The 17,250-nt window shown below is 50.3% G+C and overlaps 5 protein-coding genes and 1 non-coding gene across 6 annotated transcripts; 3 read left to right on the forward strand and 3 right to left on the reverse strand.

Moving 5' to 3' along the window:
* Positions 1-150: 150 nt before the first annotated feature.
* On the reverse strand, positions 151-2,822 carry K452DRAFT_224546 (uncharacterized protein; the record flags this gene model as incomplete). The annotated part of the gene is made up of 4 exons (XM_033536693.1): positions 151-1,240; positions 1,368-2,127; positions 2,181-2,676; positions 2,736-2,822. The coding sequence occupies 4 exons, from the start codon at positions 2,820-2,822 to the stop codon at positions 151-153; spliced, it is 2,433 nt and encodes an 810-aa protein (XP_033399346.1).
* A 187-nt stretch (positions 2,823-3,009) lies between these two features.
* K452DRAFT_357287 (uncharacterized protein) lies at positions 3,010-5,655 on the forward strand. The gene is made up of 3 exons (XM_033546104.1): positions 3,010-3,646; positions 3,697-4,302; positions 4,359-5,655. Exons 1-3 carry the CDS (start codon positions 3,207-3,209, stop codon positions 5,551-5,553), a joined length of 2,241 nt encoding a protein of 746 aa, XP_033399347.1. The 5' UTR covers positions 3,010-3,206; the 3' UTR covers positions 5,554-5,655.
* Positions 5,656-5,733: 78 nt separating this feature from the next.
* On the forward strand, positions 5,734-7,867 carry K452DRAFT_285670 (glycoside hydrolase family 125 protein). The gene is made up of 3 exons (XM_033540149.1): positions 5,734-6,034; positions 6,095-7,464; positions 7,517-7,867. Exons 1-3 carry the CDS (start codon positions 5,859-5,861, stop codon positions 7,627-7,629), a joined length of 1,659 nt encoding a protein of 552 aa, XP_033399348.1. The 5' UTR covers positions 5,734-5,858; the 3' UTR covers positions 7,630-7,867.
* Positions 7,868-8,023: 156 nt separating this feature from the next.
* Positions 8,024-8,103, forward strand: K452DRAFT_t54. Its single transcript has one exon. It is a non-coding gene; the product is annotated as a tRNA-Thr (tRNA).
* Positions 8,104-8,389: 286 nt separating this feature from the next.
* On the reverse strand, positions 8,390-10,320 carry K452DRAFT_325593 (GMC oxidoreductase; the record flags this gene model as incomplete). The annotated part of the gene is made up of 4 exons (XM_033544788.1): positions 8,390-9,230; positions 9,278-9,335; positions 9,367-9,879; positions 9,930-10,320. 4 exons carry the CDS (start codon positions 10,318-10,320, stop codon positions 8,390-8,392), a joined length of 1,803 nt encoding a protein of 600 aa, XP_033399349.1.
* Positions 10,321-11,005: 685 nt separating this feature from the next.
* K452DRAFT_307032 (uncharacterized protein) lies at positions 11,006-17,064 on the reverse strand (the record flags this gene model as incomplete). Its single annotated transcript, XM_033543037.1, has 5 exons — positions 11,006-13,943; positions 13,998-16,383; positions 16,437-16,576; positions 16,635-16,830; positions 16,938-17,064. 5 exons carry the CDS (start codon positions 17,062-17,064, stop codon positions 11,006-11,008), a joined length of 5,787 nt encoding a protein of 1,928 aa, XP_033399350.1.
* Positions 17,065-17,250: the final 186 nt, after the last annotated feature.

Below are 17,250 nucleotides of genomic sequence, written 5' to 3' on the forward strand. Positions count from 1 at the left end.
TCCGGTTTTACCTCGGAAAAGGGAAGGCTAGTAGGTATGAAATCCCAAAAGACTACTGTTTGATAGCTTCGTAACATCCGTAAAAGTGCACGGCTCTTGCAAGACGAAAACTGTAGGTCAGTACTCAGAAACCTGTCCATCAGACGCAATTCAAAACGTCCTTGTAGATGGCGCAAAAAGAGCATTGCTCTCCTCTATCATGCTTTCAATCTGGCCCGTCCCATGAGCCTCGAGGTCTTGCAAAAGCTCGAACTGTTGTGCTTGGTTCAACCCTACTCCCGGTCGATCGGTTGACCATGAAGGTTGGTTCGGATCAAAGTAGTCTGCATACAAGGCATCGACTGCTGTTGCAAGTGGAGCTCCGGAAAAATCCCCTAAGCTGGCGTTTTGGTATTGAGGTGGAGCACTCAACATCCCAAAGGATTCGGGCTGGCCTTGGGTCGTTGGAAATGTAGGATTCCATGCGGGCAGCTCAGGAAATGATGTAGGTATGGCATTATAAGGAGTATGTTGGTCGTATCCGGAGCTTGTAGCGTTTGGCAATTGGCCGTTTGATGTCATTTCAATGTTCATTGGTAATGACGTCGGAAGCCCAGGTTGCGGTACAGGCACTCGCAGCGGATGCTGTTGCGGGACTTGCGGAAGGCTTGTTGGTGCTTGTCCGTTGGTGCCATGAAAATCGATTTTGTTGATATAGCCAAAAGGAGGTTCCGGTCGATCTGGCGGGGTCGATAGTGAGACGCTCGATGCAGTCGCCGGACTCATTGTCCGGGACCGAACGCTGACATCATCCCTTACACTGGGCGACGCAGCAGAGGCGCTATCAGACGGAGAGCTCGCGGCTATCGGTACGTCTCCCTTCTTTTCGTAGATTTTCAAGCACGCCTCAATGAGGTTCTGGTAAAGTGCCCGTGCCGAAGCTACTCCTGGCCACCTTTCTGAAGCAAGCTCGATGGCCTCCAAGGCAACCTGCAAATGACGTTCAACGTCCTCTCGGGAGTGCATTCGACGTACTTCGGCGTAAGAAAGAGACCACAGCATGGTGTTTATGGCCATGAAAATTGACTGAGTGAAAATCCAGGTCAACTCGACACTTCTTGTCTCGATCTGGTTGCGCTGCATGTAGATGTTATATTCGCAAGCATCGTAACAATGAATCGCCGCCCTGACCGAAGGCCTAGGAACTTGCGGCGAAGGCCGAAACAGGAACACAATCATCGTGTTGTATCTCCCCGTGAACCTATAATAAGGTGATAAGCATGCTTTTATCCAATTGACTCGCAGTCATAATAACTGCTGTGCAAAACTCAAAAAGGGGAGAGTAATAGTTAAAGTGAAAAAAGGCGCAAATCAACGGGAAAGCGTACCAGACTTTGTTTAATCCAGAGCCACCATCAACTTCAGGGCTCGTATCTCTCCATGCAATTAGCTTTGCTTCCATTTGTTGAAACCACGGGTGTTGGTCATCTTTTGGCTCCGGTCTTTTTTTCTGATACAGCTTTCTCCTGATTTCGAGCTGAAGTAGCCGCATGCGGAAAAAATGAATGGCTATCCACTTCTTCAAGCAAGGCTGGGCAGGGAGAATGCCGCTGCGTGTGATGAACTGGTCTTCGACCGTAGAGAAGAATTGAACGTCCAGGTGCTCGTGCCTAGTTGCAAGTATAGCTGGCCGCCCAAGGCTATGGGACAAGCCGAGATCCATGGTAAGGGTGCTCCAAAACACCCGTCTCCTCATATCAACCTCAAGTGGATCCGCTGGTTTCCCGCCTTTGCCTAGAGTGATGGTCTTTTCTTCGTTAAAGCCAAGAGCCTCTGCAAGCCTGACAGCCAAGCCAACAATGTAGTACACTGCGGTCCGGGTGGGCGTGGTGAGCGAATAGCCAGCGATGAGGCAAAAACATTGAATTGTTCCCAAGTCCATGGGTTTGACGGCAGACTCCATGTAGCGGAGAGCAGCCAGGTAGTACGCGTCCGCCAAGCCGGCGTACTGAGTGTCCATTTTCTGTAGGCTGATGGCGATGACCATTCGAACAGTGAAGTTTTGGTAGGCGTTTGTTGAGCCATTGTATACAGCATCCACATCCTGCAGGAACGAAGGTTCATGGAAGACGGGATACATTGGCTGGACTAGGAGGCGTCAACAGGGAAACAGCGGAGGTCAGTACAGCTGGGAGGGCTACCTTTAAGGTAGAACAACTGGACCAGAAGGTTGGTGAGGTCTCTGTTGGGCAGTTCCTCGGCTGCCACATCGCTGATCAGCGGATAGACCTTGGACGTGGGTTTGGCCTCTTCCTGGGCAAAGCTCTCTTTGATCATGCGGGCGCGGGAGTCGGGCACGATGTCGGTTATGCTCTTGGAGTCTGTGAACTGCTTGGCCAGCTGCATGACGAGCTTGGTGATGCCGATGCCGCTGGAGGGCCCGAGGAACTTGGTTTCATCGCTCTCGTGGATGCGCACGGCGGCGGGGCCGCGGACGGCGTCTTCGGGATCAGGGTCGTAGTCGCCCTTTTCGAGCTCGTCAAGGTGACGCTCCAGGTCGCGGACCTTGTGTTGCAGGTGGACGACATAGTTGCGCGGTATCTTTGCGTTCTTGGCGGGGTCGAAGTACTCGCAATGGGCGTTGTTTCGCTCGCAAGGGCCGCACCGGGGCAGGCCGGGATCGCACCTTGTCTTCCGCTGCAACGGGCGCTGAGTTAGCTAGGCGGGGGGGTGAGCAAAGGCACAGAGGAACGCACCGTGCGACAGCGCACGCACGCGGTTAGGGTGTGAGCGATGCGCGGCGACGACTGTGACGACGACTGTGACGCGGGCTTGGCGTCCATGGCTTGGGTGTTGTGGGAGGGAGGGAAAGAGGGAGCAGCCATGAAGCATGTCGCGACCGTTGTTTGCGCACCCACGGCACCTAACTACTCTCGTATCTGCCTATCGGAGGCCCGTGGCGAAACGCCGCCCGCTGCTACTCCACGCCTGACGCAACCCTAAATCTACTCTAGCTCGCGGCTCCAATATCTTCCGCACGCCTCCCCCCTCTCTAGCCTCGGCTTTATTCCTATCCTCCGTCTACCTGTAGTTTTCCCTCGCCGAGCCCTTCCTTCGTCGCGTCACGCGTGCATGCAGGTGAGTCCGTCTTTCATCTCGGCTTGCCATGCAGTCAGCTCAGTGCCGTGACTCCCCCGTCTTCTTCCCCGTGCTCATAACCCATTGCAATGCGTACAGACTTGGTCCCTTCGTCGGAAGACTGCCATCTGATGGTTTTGGAGACGCCTCTCCTACGTGTCAGCCGGCCTGTCGCCGCATGCTCGCGATGCCGCTCGGCCAAGGTCAAGTGCGACGGCAAGCTCCCCGCTTGCACCGCTTGCGAGCGAGCCAATCGCGCCGCTGAATGCTCAAGCACTAATGACCAGTTCGCAAGAGGCAAGGAGCGCAGCTATGTCGCAACCCTCGAGGCCAGGGTGGAGAAGCTCGAGAAGAGACTTGCCGAAATCAAAGCCAGACGACAGTCGTCAATGGCCATGGACCACGAGCCGCAGGACCATCCTCCGTCTCGGCCCTCTCTGGCCGAAAACCAAAAGCCTTCTGACAAGAAGAGCGCTCGGCGAAAAGAGGAATCCGATATCAATGACCTCGTATCAGACTTCGGGCTGCTGTAGGTGTTTTAAAACGCCTTCTGCGCCTCCGGACTAACTTTCGTTTCAGTTCCGTGAATGCTACGGCGAGAGATTTCTACGGCTTCACGTCGGCCATGTCATATGCTCGTCTCATCCTCTCTGCTTCTTCAAAAGAACCTTTGCCGTCCGGAATGACTAAACAGCTGCCACCGAGATACGCTGCAACACCGCTCATTCAACACTACCTCAACAGCATCTTCGTACTTCTTCCATTGCTCGACGAATCGAGCTTTTACGCTTCCGTCGATGCAGTTTATCATCCTGACCAGCGCAAAGCGTCCCCTTTTGACTCCTGGACCTTGCGCATGGTTTTGGCCATTGCATCAATCACTTTATCTGAGCAACGCGGGGACGTCCATTACACTGATGCGTTAGGGCATATCAACGCGGCCATGGAGCACGCAGAAAGCGTCCTTCGACCCGGGTCCATTGCCAGCATTCAAGCTTTGTTATTGCTCGTTCAATACGCCATGCTGGACCCGCACCATTTCGACAGCTGGACGTTGATTGGCGCTGCTTCGCGGGCAATGGTAGATCTTGGCATGCATGTGAATCCTTCAAGAGGAGCGTCGATGTCTAAACCCAAGCTGGAGCTTCGACGTCGGGTATACCATTGTCTTTATGCCCTAGACAGGCAAGCGCATATTGCCCCGTGCTTGGTGAAAGAAAGCGCTGACATGACTATGGCAGAGAAACTTCGCTAGTACAGACACGGGCGTTCTCATTTTCTGATGATTCTGCTAACGTCGCGTTACCTTTCTCGGCAAACAGCGCATCCGCGTCGAAATCACCAGCTAGAAATCACAAATGGCTACAGTCGTATGATTCAGCTTTGGATCTCTTTCGACTTCGCCAGCTTCAGTCCGAATGGTATACTAACCTTTTTCAATCGGGACGAGAGCCCTGGCGGGAACCGTATCCGAGCATATGGCGCATTTACAACTCCATGGCATCTTGGTTCAACAACCTCTCTCCGAATACTTCACCAGCAACTCGGAACTACTTCGAGCTTGAACTCTTGTATAGCTACGTTTATGTCTTATCGCCGAGTCCACGATGTCCAAGGATAAGCGATCATGCCCAAAGGCTCATTTTTGAGCATTGCGTCCGCTACGCTTCGAAGATGCTTAATGCTTTGTCAGAAGAGTCGCAAAGCATCAAGGCAACGATCACATTCTACGATGCTATGAGGGTCTACATGACAGGCCGTCAATTTGTCGATGTTCTGTCGCGGAATCAAGATTTTTTGCTGACACAGCACCCGGTTTTATCACCAGCAGCCTCTGTGTCAACTATCGAGGAAGCCATAGATCCGCTAGCACAAGGTACTGAGACTGCTCCGCCGCCATTTCCGGAATCCATGTATGGTGTAGAAACAACATTCAGCCCCACACAGCAGACCATAAGGGCGATCTCCACGATCACAAACTTTACTAGCATCTTAGCCCGCTTCGGCCTTCGCTTCGGTTACATCAACTGGCGAGACCGCTTTCAACAGGAATCTGCAGCTTTGCTGGCACAGCTTCAGTTCCGGTCGCAGCAAAGGACCCCAGACCAAGGCCATCGCATGTGGCATTCGAATGGCACGCCAGATGGTAGCGATTCTCTTGCGGGAGCATCTCCTGGGAGTTATTTTGAGACGTCGACAGTTTCTCACCAAAGCCCACAGGCGTTTGGATACATGGATGGAGCGAGCTATACGCAACAGAGCCCCGGGTGGAGCGGGTCAGGTGGTGCATCGAATCGTCGCATTTATACGATAGGACAGGTGGCCGTGCCGGGTAGCTTGCCTGCGAGCACGGCGGCACCTATGGCAGGAGACATGGGCTCGGAAGCTGCGTGGGAAACGCTACCTGGAGGATGTCTGAATGCGAGGTTCTCGTAGGCTTGTGTTTTCTTTCGTCCTTACGGCCTTCGGTTGTGGTTTTTGGAGTATGCGCGTAGCGGTACCTACCTATCAAAATACCCATTTGGAGTTGATGACATGACGTATGTACTGTTCGCTTGGCACCGTTTCTCGTCGACCCTCGCTCCCTCGTTCGTCCTTTCTGCAACGTCGGCGATGCTCATCCCGCCATGGCTCTCGTTGTGCGCGCGTAGCACTGTCCGTTCCCCTTGCCGCCGATCGACCGTGCGACAGGCCACATGCTAGGTTTCATTCAACCCGACTTATCGCGAGCCAACACCACCATGGTTCCGCCTATGAGCTTCCTTGCGACTGCCTGCATCGCCTTCTTGGTCCTGGTAGGCCTCGTCGGCCACTGCGTACATGCTACACCGGATCAGCATCCATTAAAAGGAATGCCCGAGTTTGCCAAAGCTCGCCAGGCATGTCCTGACTACAAGACCTACGCGATGCATCCCCAGTATGACCGCGGTGCCTATATAGGGTGGTCGTGCATTTGCTGACACGTCGCCAACCTCAGTCCTCCTTATAGCGATGGGCCAATGGAACTGCCCTTTCAGCGGCCGGCTCCCATCTGCCGGACTTTTGAATCGCCGCTCGTTGATAAAGTCATCGAAGCGATGAAAGAGAAGATGATGGATAAGGACCTGGCTCGAATCTTCGAAAACGCTTTTCCGAATACATTGGATACTACGGTGCGCTGGCACGTGGATGGATCGGAAAAGAGCGCGGCCAAAGCAGCGAAGGCAAACGCCCCATGGCAGGGCGCCCAAAGCTTTATTGTTACTGGAGACATCAACGCGGAGTGGTTGCGGGATTCAACGAATCAGCTTGCGCAGTATCAGAAGCTGGCAAAAAAAGACAAAGCCCTTGAGAGTTTGATACTGGGTGCTATCAACACACAAGCCGAGTTTATCATCGGCTCACCCTATTGCAATGCTTTCCAACCTCCTCCGCCCAGTAAACTGGCTCCTTCAAACAATGGAATGGATGATATCGTGCATCCTGCGTACGAGCCCTCGTTTGTATTCGAATGCAAATATGAGCTAGATTCTCTGGCACACTTTCTATCGTTGACAAACCAATTTTACAGCCACACGGGATCGACTCAGTTCCTTACCGCTCGGTGGTACACGGCTTTAGATATCCTGATTGAGACCATCGGTCAACAAGCAAAGTCAACCTTTGACAAACTCGGTGACTACCGGAGGAATGAGTACACCTTTCGGAGGCGCACAGACTCCGGGACGGAGACGCTGAATCTCGCTGGTCTCGGCAATCCCTTGAACAGCGGCACGGGCCTAGTCCGAAGCGCTTTTCGACCTAGCGATGATGCCACCATATTGGGGTTTCTCGTGCCCGCTAATGCTATGATGGCTGTAGAGCTGAGACGTTGCGCCGAAATTCTGAAGAAAGTTGGAGACAGCAAGGCCAAGGAACTTGTGAAAACACTTCAACTACGTGGACAAAACATCGAAGCTGGGATATGGGAGCATGGTGTCGTGCCCCACAAGAAATATGGTAACGTGTTTGCATTTGAAGTGGATGGATACGGCTCCTCGATTTTAATGGATGATGCAAACTTACCATCTCTCCTCGCTTTGCCCTTGATGGGCTTTGTCGATGTCAACGACGAAACGTACCAAAACACGCGCAGAATGATTCTGGAAAAAGCGGGCAATCCATACTATCTCAAGGGCAAAAATTTCCAAGGTATAGGGGGCCCACACATTGGATTGCAAAATGCTTGGCCAATGAGTCTCCTCATCCAAGCAATGACTTCGGACGACGATGAGGAGATCATGGAGGCAATCACGTTTGTGAAACAATCAAGCAAACTAGGTTTGATTCACGAGAGTATAGACGTCAACCATATCCGCGGGTTTACTCGTGAGTGTCACCGGATGACATGTTGAATGGCATAGTACTGACAGAGTTATAGGACCTTGGTTCGCGTGGGCAAACTCAGTCTTTGCGCAAACGATTCTTGATCTGGCGGCTCGCAAACCACATCTGCTCTTCGGCGAGGGCGCAAAGCCGTATATTATTGAGTAGGATCCGAGCAGCTGCTTTCACTTAAACTACGGATTCCAAAACCAGTGCCTTCATGGGTGCTTCATGGATGGCTTGTGCATGCTCTATAGGCTTATGACATGGGCTTGGACTTCTCTTGATAAAGAGCTTCCCCGGAAGCGGGAATTGTCTATGAAACATGTACCATAAAGAATACAGTCCGAGTGGAAATCTTATGAGAAAGCATAGCTTAATGTCTTACAGTTATGTACCGGCTGAACAAATTCTCGATAAAGAAATTGAAAAAAAAAAAAAAAAAAAAAAAAAAAAAAAAAAAAAAAAAAAAGAGAATATCTACCAAAGTTCAATATTATTAGGTGCGAGCTAAAAAAAAAATAGGCTATATATTAAATTCTTTAAATAATTATTTCAATATGCCCGCTTGGCTTAGTGGTACAGCGTCTCACTCGTAGTTTCGAAATGAGAAGATCCTCGGTTCGATTCCGAGAGTGGGCATTCGTTTTTGATATTTATAACTTCATTTTTTTCCCCAATATATCTGTGGTATCGATCATATATGACGGAATTGCAATTGTCATTTTGTCAAGAAATTGCTTTTCTATACTAGCACTCACGGCGATAACTAATAGATTTGAGCTGTATATACAAACATGCCAAATCACAAGTTGACCTCGTGCATTGTACTGGATTTTTTGAGCTGGAGATTATAGCAATCCAAGTTAACTTTTTTCCCCGCTTGAATGATTTCTGAGATAATACGAAACTCTATGGTGGATATTGCTCATATCTCGCTATCTTCATTAATCAGGTCGCTTGCTCTTTCCGCTACAGCATAAAGAGTCGACATTAGGTGCCCGCAAAGCTGGAATGGGAATATACTTGCGTCGACTACTCTAACGTTGGCCGTACCATACACCTTAAGTCTATGACTTACAACGCCACCCATAGCTCTAGGGAGCATGATCGCTGTACTGAGGACATGGTAGTTGGCACTGTAGTTTTGTTTAAGCCACTTCGTCCACGTGGCATCGTCTGTGTTTGCTGGTACCGCTCTTGTGCCTGGCCAACTTTCCGAACCCGCTATCTTTGCCAAAGATTCCATGGAGAAGAGCTTGCGCATGAAACGTGCAATCCCAATCTGTGACTGAATGTCATATTCCAGCATAAAATAGTTCGGATTGATATTCGCTGGAACAGACAGATCCGCCGATGCAATATGGATGTTACCTCTCGCGAATGGCAGTGTGCTCCAGAATTGAGATCCAAACGAACCGTCGTAGGGATAGTGAACGATTTCGGCAATCGGGACTTGAGAATCGAATATCAAAGAATGTTGCAACTTGAAGAGCGATAGCAGAGCAGATGCAGTGCTAGCATTGTTGTTCTGAGCGGCTACCCTCGAGGCATATGAAGGCAAGTCGGAAAAAATGGAAGATGCGAGGGACGAAGCCGCAGACCCAAAGATATCGGTAACATTGGGGTACGCGGCGTAGCCGGACTCCCCAGTGTATTTCTCCCCGGGAATCATGGAAAATGTGAGACCGTTGTTCGTTTGGTCAATGAGGTTTTCACCAACACCGGGAAGAGGAACCTTCGTGGTAATACCATAATTTTGGAGAATACTAACAGGATGTTAAATTAAGATGACAGGATGGTAAGATAGACTGACCTAGGGTTACCTATCCCTGACAACTCAAGAAGGGGAGGGGTTCTAAGAGATCCAGCGGCTATAATAATCTCCTTCGAAGCATTGAGAACCATAGTGCTTACCATCTACTGCTGTAACTTCGATGGCAGTTGCAACGAAATTACCTTGCAGATTTGGGTGTGCTGCCCAGAGAAGCCTGTTTGCAGTTGAATTGGCTTTCAAGTAGAGATTTGGTCGGGAGAATGGCCAGTAGTATGCCCGTGCAGCATCTTCACGAATGTCTGTAGCTGCGTCGACTGTCTTGGGGTACACATTAAACCCCCGCATCTTTCCTCCGTTTACATCAGTAGAATAAGGAACACCCATAGCTTGATAACTCTCATTGAGAGCACTGGCGAAGCCATTGATAGCTTGCTGACTTGGATACCCAACTTTCAACGGACCAGTGAATCCATGGTACTCAGGGTTGTAAGAAGCACCTCCATTGATCCGCTTTGCATCCGGGATCTCATATTTCTCGCTCCTCATGTAGTATGGGAAAAGATTGTCCCAGGTCCATCCAGGATTGCCCGCTTTCTCCCAAGAATTAATTTGGACGGCCTCCGCTCTTGTATAGGACATTCCTGCCATTTTGTCAAACTTTGCCACCGAGCTTGTTTATGGGAGGAAATACCATTGATGGTGCTTGTTCCTCCAACGGCTTTGGCTGCATGCAAGGTTTGGACTTCATTATTACCGTATTCTTGCGGAATTGTCGTGTATTGCCAGTCGATTGCTGTCCCAAGAGCCTTTCCATAGGCACCGGTGTCGGTTACATTCGAGTTACTGTATACCGAGTCTCCGGCCTCAACGACAAGCACCGTGTCTAGTTTCTCCGAGAGGCGATTTGCAATAACTAATCCTGTTGTGCCTCCACCAACAATGATGTAGTCGTAAGTATTACGAGAAGCACTTTGTTCTAGTAGGCTGGCCGTAGCCAACGAAGAAACAAACGCAAAGAAGAAACCGGAAAAGATTTCGGAGGGTTTCGGGACACAAGGTGAATGGGAAGAAGAGGATTTCATCACTGAACAGAGACGAAACGACTTTTAAAGGGTCTGTGGGCCCACGGAACATGGTGAGATTACCGTGCAGATACGCGCATCATTGACGAATGCTACACTGCTATGGCGGATCCCAGCTCCGATACGAGTTGAGCATAGAGCGAATTTGTTCCGAGTTCAAACAAATCGGGTTCGATGTTACACGACAGCCTGCAGCATCTATGCACCAGTCTTTACCGAACACCCGAAGGCTTGTGTGTTAGTGGAAACACTCGAAATGCGAGCACTCAACGGGGTTTTCCTAAACGTCAAAGCGCAGTGATGACGACCATCCTTCGACTTACTGACATCGATGCACCAAAATGACGAAACGCCCACATCTGTTAACATGTGTTAATTTCGCTGGCATAACCCTGCGAACAACGAACGAAGCGGGAATAAATGCAAAGTATGTAGGCATTTACTCCAAACCAGCTAAGCGGAGTAATTGCTGCAACGCCAGGGTATTCCATACCTAGTTCGGCTTGCCCTTTTATCGCTATAAATAAAGGGCATTATGCGTTAATCTGAGGAACGTCGAGGGTTAAAACAAAAAGCATAAAAGGAACTACGGAGCTGACTCTTTGCCATTGCCCTTAGTTAGAATTGATGATTTCCAGTCCACGTCTGGTTGATGCTTAAGCAGTTTCTGACGAGTAGGATCTACTCATTCCCGACTGCCATGCTCATCGTGACTCGTACTACTCATACTTCTCTTGGTGCTCTTTTTCCCTCCAGAACCGGATGGTCTGGAAGGACCTTTCTTCTTCTTTGGCGTACCGTTCATGCTCACTGACCCCTTCCTCTTACGCCCGCGTCCACCGCTGGGTGGCTGGCTTCCACTGGCAGAACCATCGTCTTCCGACGGGGTCTCGTAGCCCTTCTCAGCCCGTGCGACGAGCTCAGCCTCTTCATCATCCTGATCGGTGACCTTAAGCTCGTTGTCAATGGCGAGGAGTTCAGCGAAAGTCTTGCATTGTTGCGCCATGGCCTCCAGACTAGGCTCATCTCCGCTGTTTCCCGAGATCGACCCCATAAGGTTCTGCATCTTGTCCCAATATTTGTCGTGGGTGATGAAAGGAATTCGCGTCGGCGCTTTATTGAGATCCTTGATGGTAGTTTTGCTAGAGATTTTGTTTGGATTCCCCGATTGATTCTGCTTTTGTAAGCCCCAAAGACGACGCAGATGTGTACGGGTCTCCCAGAGCATGGACATAACCACAGCCGCAGTAGCCAAGTGCTTGAGTCTCGTCGGCTCCACATCAATAGAATTGGAGGACTCCAAAACCATAGGGTCGGGTTTAGCCTCAGGGGCAAAAGCTGGCTGCTGTTGGTCCACACCAGGATCGAGTTGGCTAACTGGCAGCACATCCAAGCGAACTTTCAGCACCTCGACCTCAATAGCATGTGCAACGGGTGTACCCGTGTTCGTGACGATCTTCTCCATGTGTGAGACTAACGCAAGAAGCTCATCCACCCGGACGTACTCGAAAAATGCCAAGTTTTCTAGGCAGAATCGGGCGAATAAACTGTGTGTTGGTGGCTCTCCTTTTGAGTCCAGTTTCGCAAAGTCAAAGTCCACTTTAGAAGAAAGGTTCAGCAAAAACTTCTTGCGAATCTTAGCATTGCCACCCTTCAACACCTCAAACAATGCTCGAAGTTTCGACGCGAATGGCTGAGTAGTGGCGCCATGAACATCTTGGAAAACCTCTCGTTGATAATCAAAAGCCCGCTGGACAGCCTTCATGTATTCTTTTTCAAACATGCTCTCGTGCTTGTGATGTAGGGTCCTGTGCTCCTGGAACGCAATGTTGGAGATGGTATTGTTTGGTGATGTTTCAAGCGCAATCAACGCTGGGCCGCATTCCTTGGGGTGTACCAGGCCTTGTCTGTTGATACTAGCAATAACTTGCGCGGCTGTCAGAGCGAGATCTTCTCCAGGTTGCAGGGCGATACGAATTATGTGTTGAAGAAAGCGCTGAGCGATGACAGTGCAAGCACCATCATTGTCGCTGGCAACGAGCGACACGTCAAGTCGCTCATGCCCACGAGAGACGCCTTCGCCAACTTTGATCTCCGCACCGCTCTCCGATCGTTTCTCTTCGTTTGCAAAGAAGCCTTTGAAGGTAGAGAGCACAATATGCTCCAACCTCGGGTCTTGGTTGTGGAAGACCAGTTCGAAAGCAGTCGTAGTGTCGGTTCGTAGGAACTGGTTAGGCCAGGATTGACAAATCATACCCATACTTTCGAAGGCCATTTCCCTTAACGCATGTGGTTGCTTTTGACGTGTGAATGGGCATATCACGTCAACGATCAGGCCGGCGACCGAGCTGCCCTTCCACCAAGGAAATTTCTCCTTGAATGCTGATGCATGGGCATCAAAGTTGCAGCTTTTTCCAAAATATCCGGCAATCATCATATATCGTTTGACCCTCTTTAAAGCTGCTTCGGTTTGCGGAGTTATGTCGTTGAAATTGGTTTCCTTGCTTGCATAAATGCCGTTGATGACAGAAATCGTTAAGCGGACCAGTCGCTCGGTATTCTTGAGTACTCCGTCGATGATCCACAGGCACTGGGAAACTTCATTGAGTTCCATCTTCCCGAGCTTTGACACGCTGCTCAACAAAGCATCTTGAACTGCTTTAAGGAAATTGTTCTGTAGTGAAGAAAGGGAAGGCAGCACGTAGCGGAAAATAACAATTACTGAGCGGTAGATCAAAAGGTCGTCAGTGTTGGATAAGTTCTGAACGTAAGGCTGCAAAAGTTGCAACTGATCGCCGGTGAAGAGCTTTGGATTTGCCTTGGCAAACACAGTGAGGGTCTGCAGAATGTGTTGCTGCGACGGAGCTTCTGGAAGGTCGTTGCTGTCGACAACACCGTCAAACATGAGCGCGACCATATTTTTACAGACATTAAAGTTGGCCGCGTTGTTCTTCGAGTCGCTGGAAAGGACGTTTTGGAGGAGTATATCAAGCACAGATAAGACGCTTTCTCCACGCTGAACAGTTTTGATGATGAGTGAAACCTGGTTCTGCAACCGCAACTTGTGGGCGGCATCGTCAGAGGAGCCGTAAAAGGGAGCAATCCAAATTTCTTCGAAGGTTGTACGGGCGAGATCCGAGACACTTTCGTCGAGATCACGTATGCGCTGCAGCAGAGCGTCTGCGATGGCAGTTTTGATGTCTTTTGAATCGTTTCGAAGGTAGACGTCCTTTAGTAGCTTCATAGCACGCTTACGCACGCCGATAGCAGCATCGGCCGTCCGAGCAATTATTCTGTCGCATACGTCATGCTCCAACGAGGGCTTGAATGTAAGGCATTTGCCAAGCAGCCCCAGAGCCGAGTCCCTTACAAGGGGAGAAGCGTCTGCACAGCAGCGCAGAATGTGGTTGATGATGTAATTCCCGTTCTTGAGGATGGAGGGGTCTTTCTCGAGTAGTTGAACAACGCTCTTCAGACTCCTGCTCTTGACTGTTGCTTGGTCACTTGTCATCGCGTTTAGTAAGATGTTGAAGATCCTTTTCAAAGCCTTGCAGAAAGGGAGGCGGAGAGATGTCATAGCAGCGGCTAAGATGCCTTGCGATGTCATAACTGTCTCGAAATCACTAAATTCATTGTTAGTTTAGATGTGCAAAAATCGAACCTGCGGCTTAACCTACTACTCCTGTTCAAGCCATTTAGGATCAAGGACCATGTTTCTGAGCTGAGCCGCTAGAGACTTGGGCAAGGAATGGTCTTCGTCGTCTGTGTCCTGGGCTTCAGAGAAAGCACACACATCTCTTGACCACTGCGTCAAATGATAGCCCTTGGCGCTCTGTATTTGAGGATCATTCAGGTCCCGTGCACTCAGATATTCTAGGACGACTCGATATGATCCATCAAAGGCTAGAAGCTCCGAATCTTCAAATCTATCATCCATAATCTCTTCAGCTGTCTGGACAAGTTTGCTCGACAGCTCTGATTCGGATGTGTCCATGCTTTTGATGGCGTTCTTTACGGACAGCTGAAGATCAGAAATACCGGATCCCATAGTCCCCATAAGATCGAGAGCCATGTTTTTCGCAGGTGCTGCGCTTTTGTCGTTTTCGACGAGCCCGATCATGTTTGAAAGTAACGCTCTTAGCAACAACTCAGCAGCTGGCCAGTCGGCGGATCCGAGAACGCTAAGAAAATCCTCTGTGAAGATATCCAGTAAATTGCGATACGGCTGGTCTCCAGTTTTCGTAGCAGAAAGTGCTCGCTGAACCATGAACTTCACCAGATATTGGGTATTTCTCTGTGCGTCGTCGTACAGAGGGCGAGAGACATTTGATAAGTCTTCGATGAGATCGTCATAATGCATGCGCATGGCTACGTCCATACCAATGATCCGGGTCTGCCTGGTCGGTGACTCTTGATCTTCTTGCGATGCATCATCCTCTTCCTCATCAACCCCATCTTCAAGACGAATCCTTTCTACTCCCTTAAGCTTGTCTTTGAGAGAACGCGTTGCGCTGGTCTGAATGAGTCGCATAACTAAAGCGGAAACAAGTTGGATGGGCTTGCCATCAGCCATCTTAAACTGCCTTGCACTTTGCCGTGTCACAGGAAGTTTCTCCAGAGAAGTCAGGATCTCGTCGAAGATGAAAGTCCTCTGATCTGGGTAGCGAGCAAATATCTTGGCTAAGACATCCATCGCAATTCTGCGTATGCCTTCGCATCTTTGAATGCCAAGTGCAGACTCTTTTTCCGTATGAGCATTCTCGACGAAGATGAGAGTTGTAGATACAAACTCGACAGAGGTAATCGCGCTCTCTGATACATCAACGTTGGTGATCATGTCAGAGAGCAGCTTGAGCACTTTCCCAGCCATTTGAAGGAGTGAAGTAAGTGGCTTTCTCTGAGCGGACAGAATCTTGAAAGCGTGACAATTAGCTTCTGAATTTCGAGCTTCAATTACCGGGACGATGCAGGTATCCAGGACGTGCTTCAGTGCCTCGAGAATCGTCGAAAGTATGTCTTCTGAGTACAACTGCTTCTCCTCACGGCCAGCAGTCATGATACGAAGCATGATTCTCGCAGCCTGGAGGCCATGCTCTGCCCTTCCGAGGCGGCTAGCCCATTCTTCAATGTCGCCTTCAGTCCAATCTTCTCCCAGACTCAGAGACTGGCTACCGACCGAGCCAACAGCCCCTTCGCAAAGCTTTTGTAGGCGGCTGAGGCTGTCCGCAGGGATACTGGAAAATGCTTTGGTCGATGTGACTTTATGGATTGCAGAATCCAGACGCGACTGAATATGAGATGTAAGAACCGGAAGCTCGCCACCGCCAAGGCCACCAGGAACGAAACATCTTGCCGACTCTGCAGGCAAGACCCCAGAAGTATCTGGTTGTAGCTGGTCTTCCGCTTCAAAGACATCGCCTATCAAAGCTTGCAGGTTTTGCGCTGCTGCCTCTGCCTTTTGACGCTGGTCAAAACTGAGAGCAAGTGCCGCATTGTCATCAGCACTCTCTCGCTTCCGCTTCTTCGAAAGGCCTTCTCTAGCCAATACTTTGGCATCAACTTCAGGAAATGATTGGTACTCCTCTCGTTGTGACGATGGAGGGAGACTTGGAATGACTACAGAGAACCCCGTTTGAGGGGTTACAGTAGCAGAGACTAGTCGTGCTTGATCTTCAGACTGGTTCGATGCGGTAGTGGCCGGTGCAGGTTGAGTATGTTGTTGGGTGGCGAGGGGACCCACCGGGGACTGTAAGACATTAGCGGAGCTCACTGCCGGCTGCAGGCGCACATCTTCTTGATGGCTGGTGCTCGGCGGAGGTATCACAACAGCTACCCTCGTCTTGGGCTGTGCTGGGCCGGGTTTCTGTTGGAAATTCTGAGGTATATGTTGTTGCTTCGATGGAGTGTGTTGAGTGTTAGACGGAACGCTCTTTGTTGACTGGGTGGGCTGCATGCGGGGCGTTGCCTGCGGACCCATTGGCGCTTGTTGTTGCTGACCTGACCCATTCAAACGTTTGTGAGGCTCTTTGATATTTTTTGGCGAAGGTGAGGGTGGAGTAGGATCTGGCAACCATCAGCCAGAACTCAGTCGCTTAGCAACGATAAAATAGACATACAGCGAAACGACACGTCCGTGTTATTGAGAACCATATTGCTGAAGGCGCCCAGACGCGGCGTAGCGGCACGACGCGGAGTATCGTGAGTAGTATGGTCCTGGGGGTTAAATGAGGGCGGTTGAGCGGCTCGCTTGAACTTGCTGGACTGAATGTTAGTCTATCATAATATTGCTGTACTAATCACAAAGATTTACTAACTATTGCGTCAAATCGTCGGCCTTGAGCAGATGTTGCAGGTGTTGTAGTGTTTGCTGGATGCGGATAGAGGTACTCTGCGAATTCGAGGCTTCGGCATTGAGAGCATCTAATCCTCGTCGTGTCTGGAGACGTTCCTCTTGATTGCTAAATATTGTCGAAGGTGTCTGGGGCAGCGTCGAAGGGAAGGGAATGATGTCTGTGAAAGACGAAGGGTCAGTCACGATATGCGATAAGGTTCACGAGAGGGAATGTAAAGTATGCAGAAGGGAGTGCGTGAAAAACAACCATGCCAGAAAGACATACTAGGTTCGAAAGGTATGATGGAGCTCAACGGGGAGTACTGTAAAGCCTCGTCGACGGTGGGTAGCCGGGGCCGCATAGGCATAGGCACGCCGTGGCTGGGCTGCCAGGCTCCGTTTGCGCCGGTCATGGTGGATGTTGCAGCGGCGGAAAGTGACGCGTGAGGTCGCAAAGGAAGATCACTGGTAGTCCGCTTTTCAGACTAAGAGAGTCGGGCGGAGGAAAGCAATTGAATCTACGCGGTCATGGATTGCCCGCGTTGCAGGCATCGGAGGTGAGCGGAGGTGCACGGCGCATGCGGGATGCCCGCGACGGG

The sequence above is a fragment of the Aplosporella prunicola genome (genome assembly GCF_010093885.1).
Source record: "Aplosporella prunicola CBS 121167 unplaced genomic scaffold K452scaffold_8, whole genome shotgun sequence".
NCBI classification, from domain to species: Eukaryota; Fungi; Ascomycota; class Dothideomycetes; order Botryosphaeriales; family Aplosporellaceae; genus Aplosporella; species Aplosporella prunicola.

Bases quoted from the DNA above. Each gene is read 5' to 3' on its own strand.
- K452DRAFT_357287 (XM_033546104.1), top strand. From the start codon at position 3,207: ATGCGTACAGACTTGGTCCCTTCGTCGGAAGACTGCCATCTGATGGTT. The intron at 3,647-3,696 runs GTAGGTGTTTTA...CTTTCGTTTCAG, and splicing joins GTATCAGACTTCGGGCTGCT to TTCCGTGAATGCTACGGCGA. The intron at 4,303-4,358 runs GCAAGCGCATAT...TGACTATGGCAG, and splicing joins TGTCTTTATGCCCTAGACAG to AGAAACTTCGCTAGTACAGA.
- K452DRAFT_285670 (XM_033540149.1), top strand. From the start codon at position 5,859: ATGGTTCCGCCTATGAGCTTCCTTGCGACTGCCTGCATCGCCTTCTTG. The intron at 6,035-6,094 runs GTATGACCGCGG...CGCCAACCTCAG, and splicing joins ACCTACGCGATGCATCCCCA to TCCTCCTTATAGCGATGGGC. The intron at 7,465-7,516 runs GTGAGTGTCACC...ACAGAGTTATAG, and splicing joins CCATATCCGCGGGTTTACTC to GACCTTGGTTCGCGTGGGCA.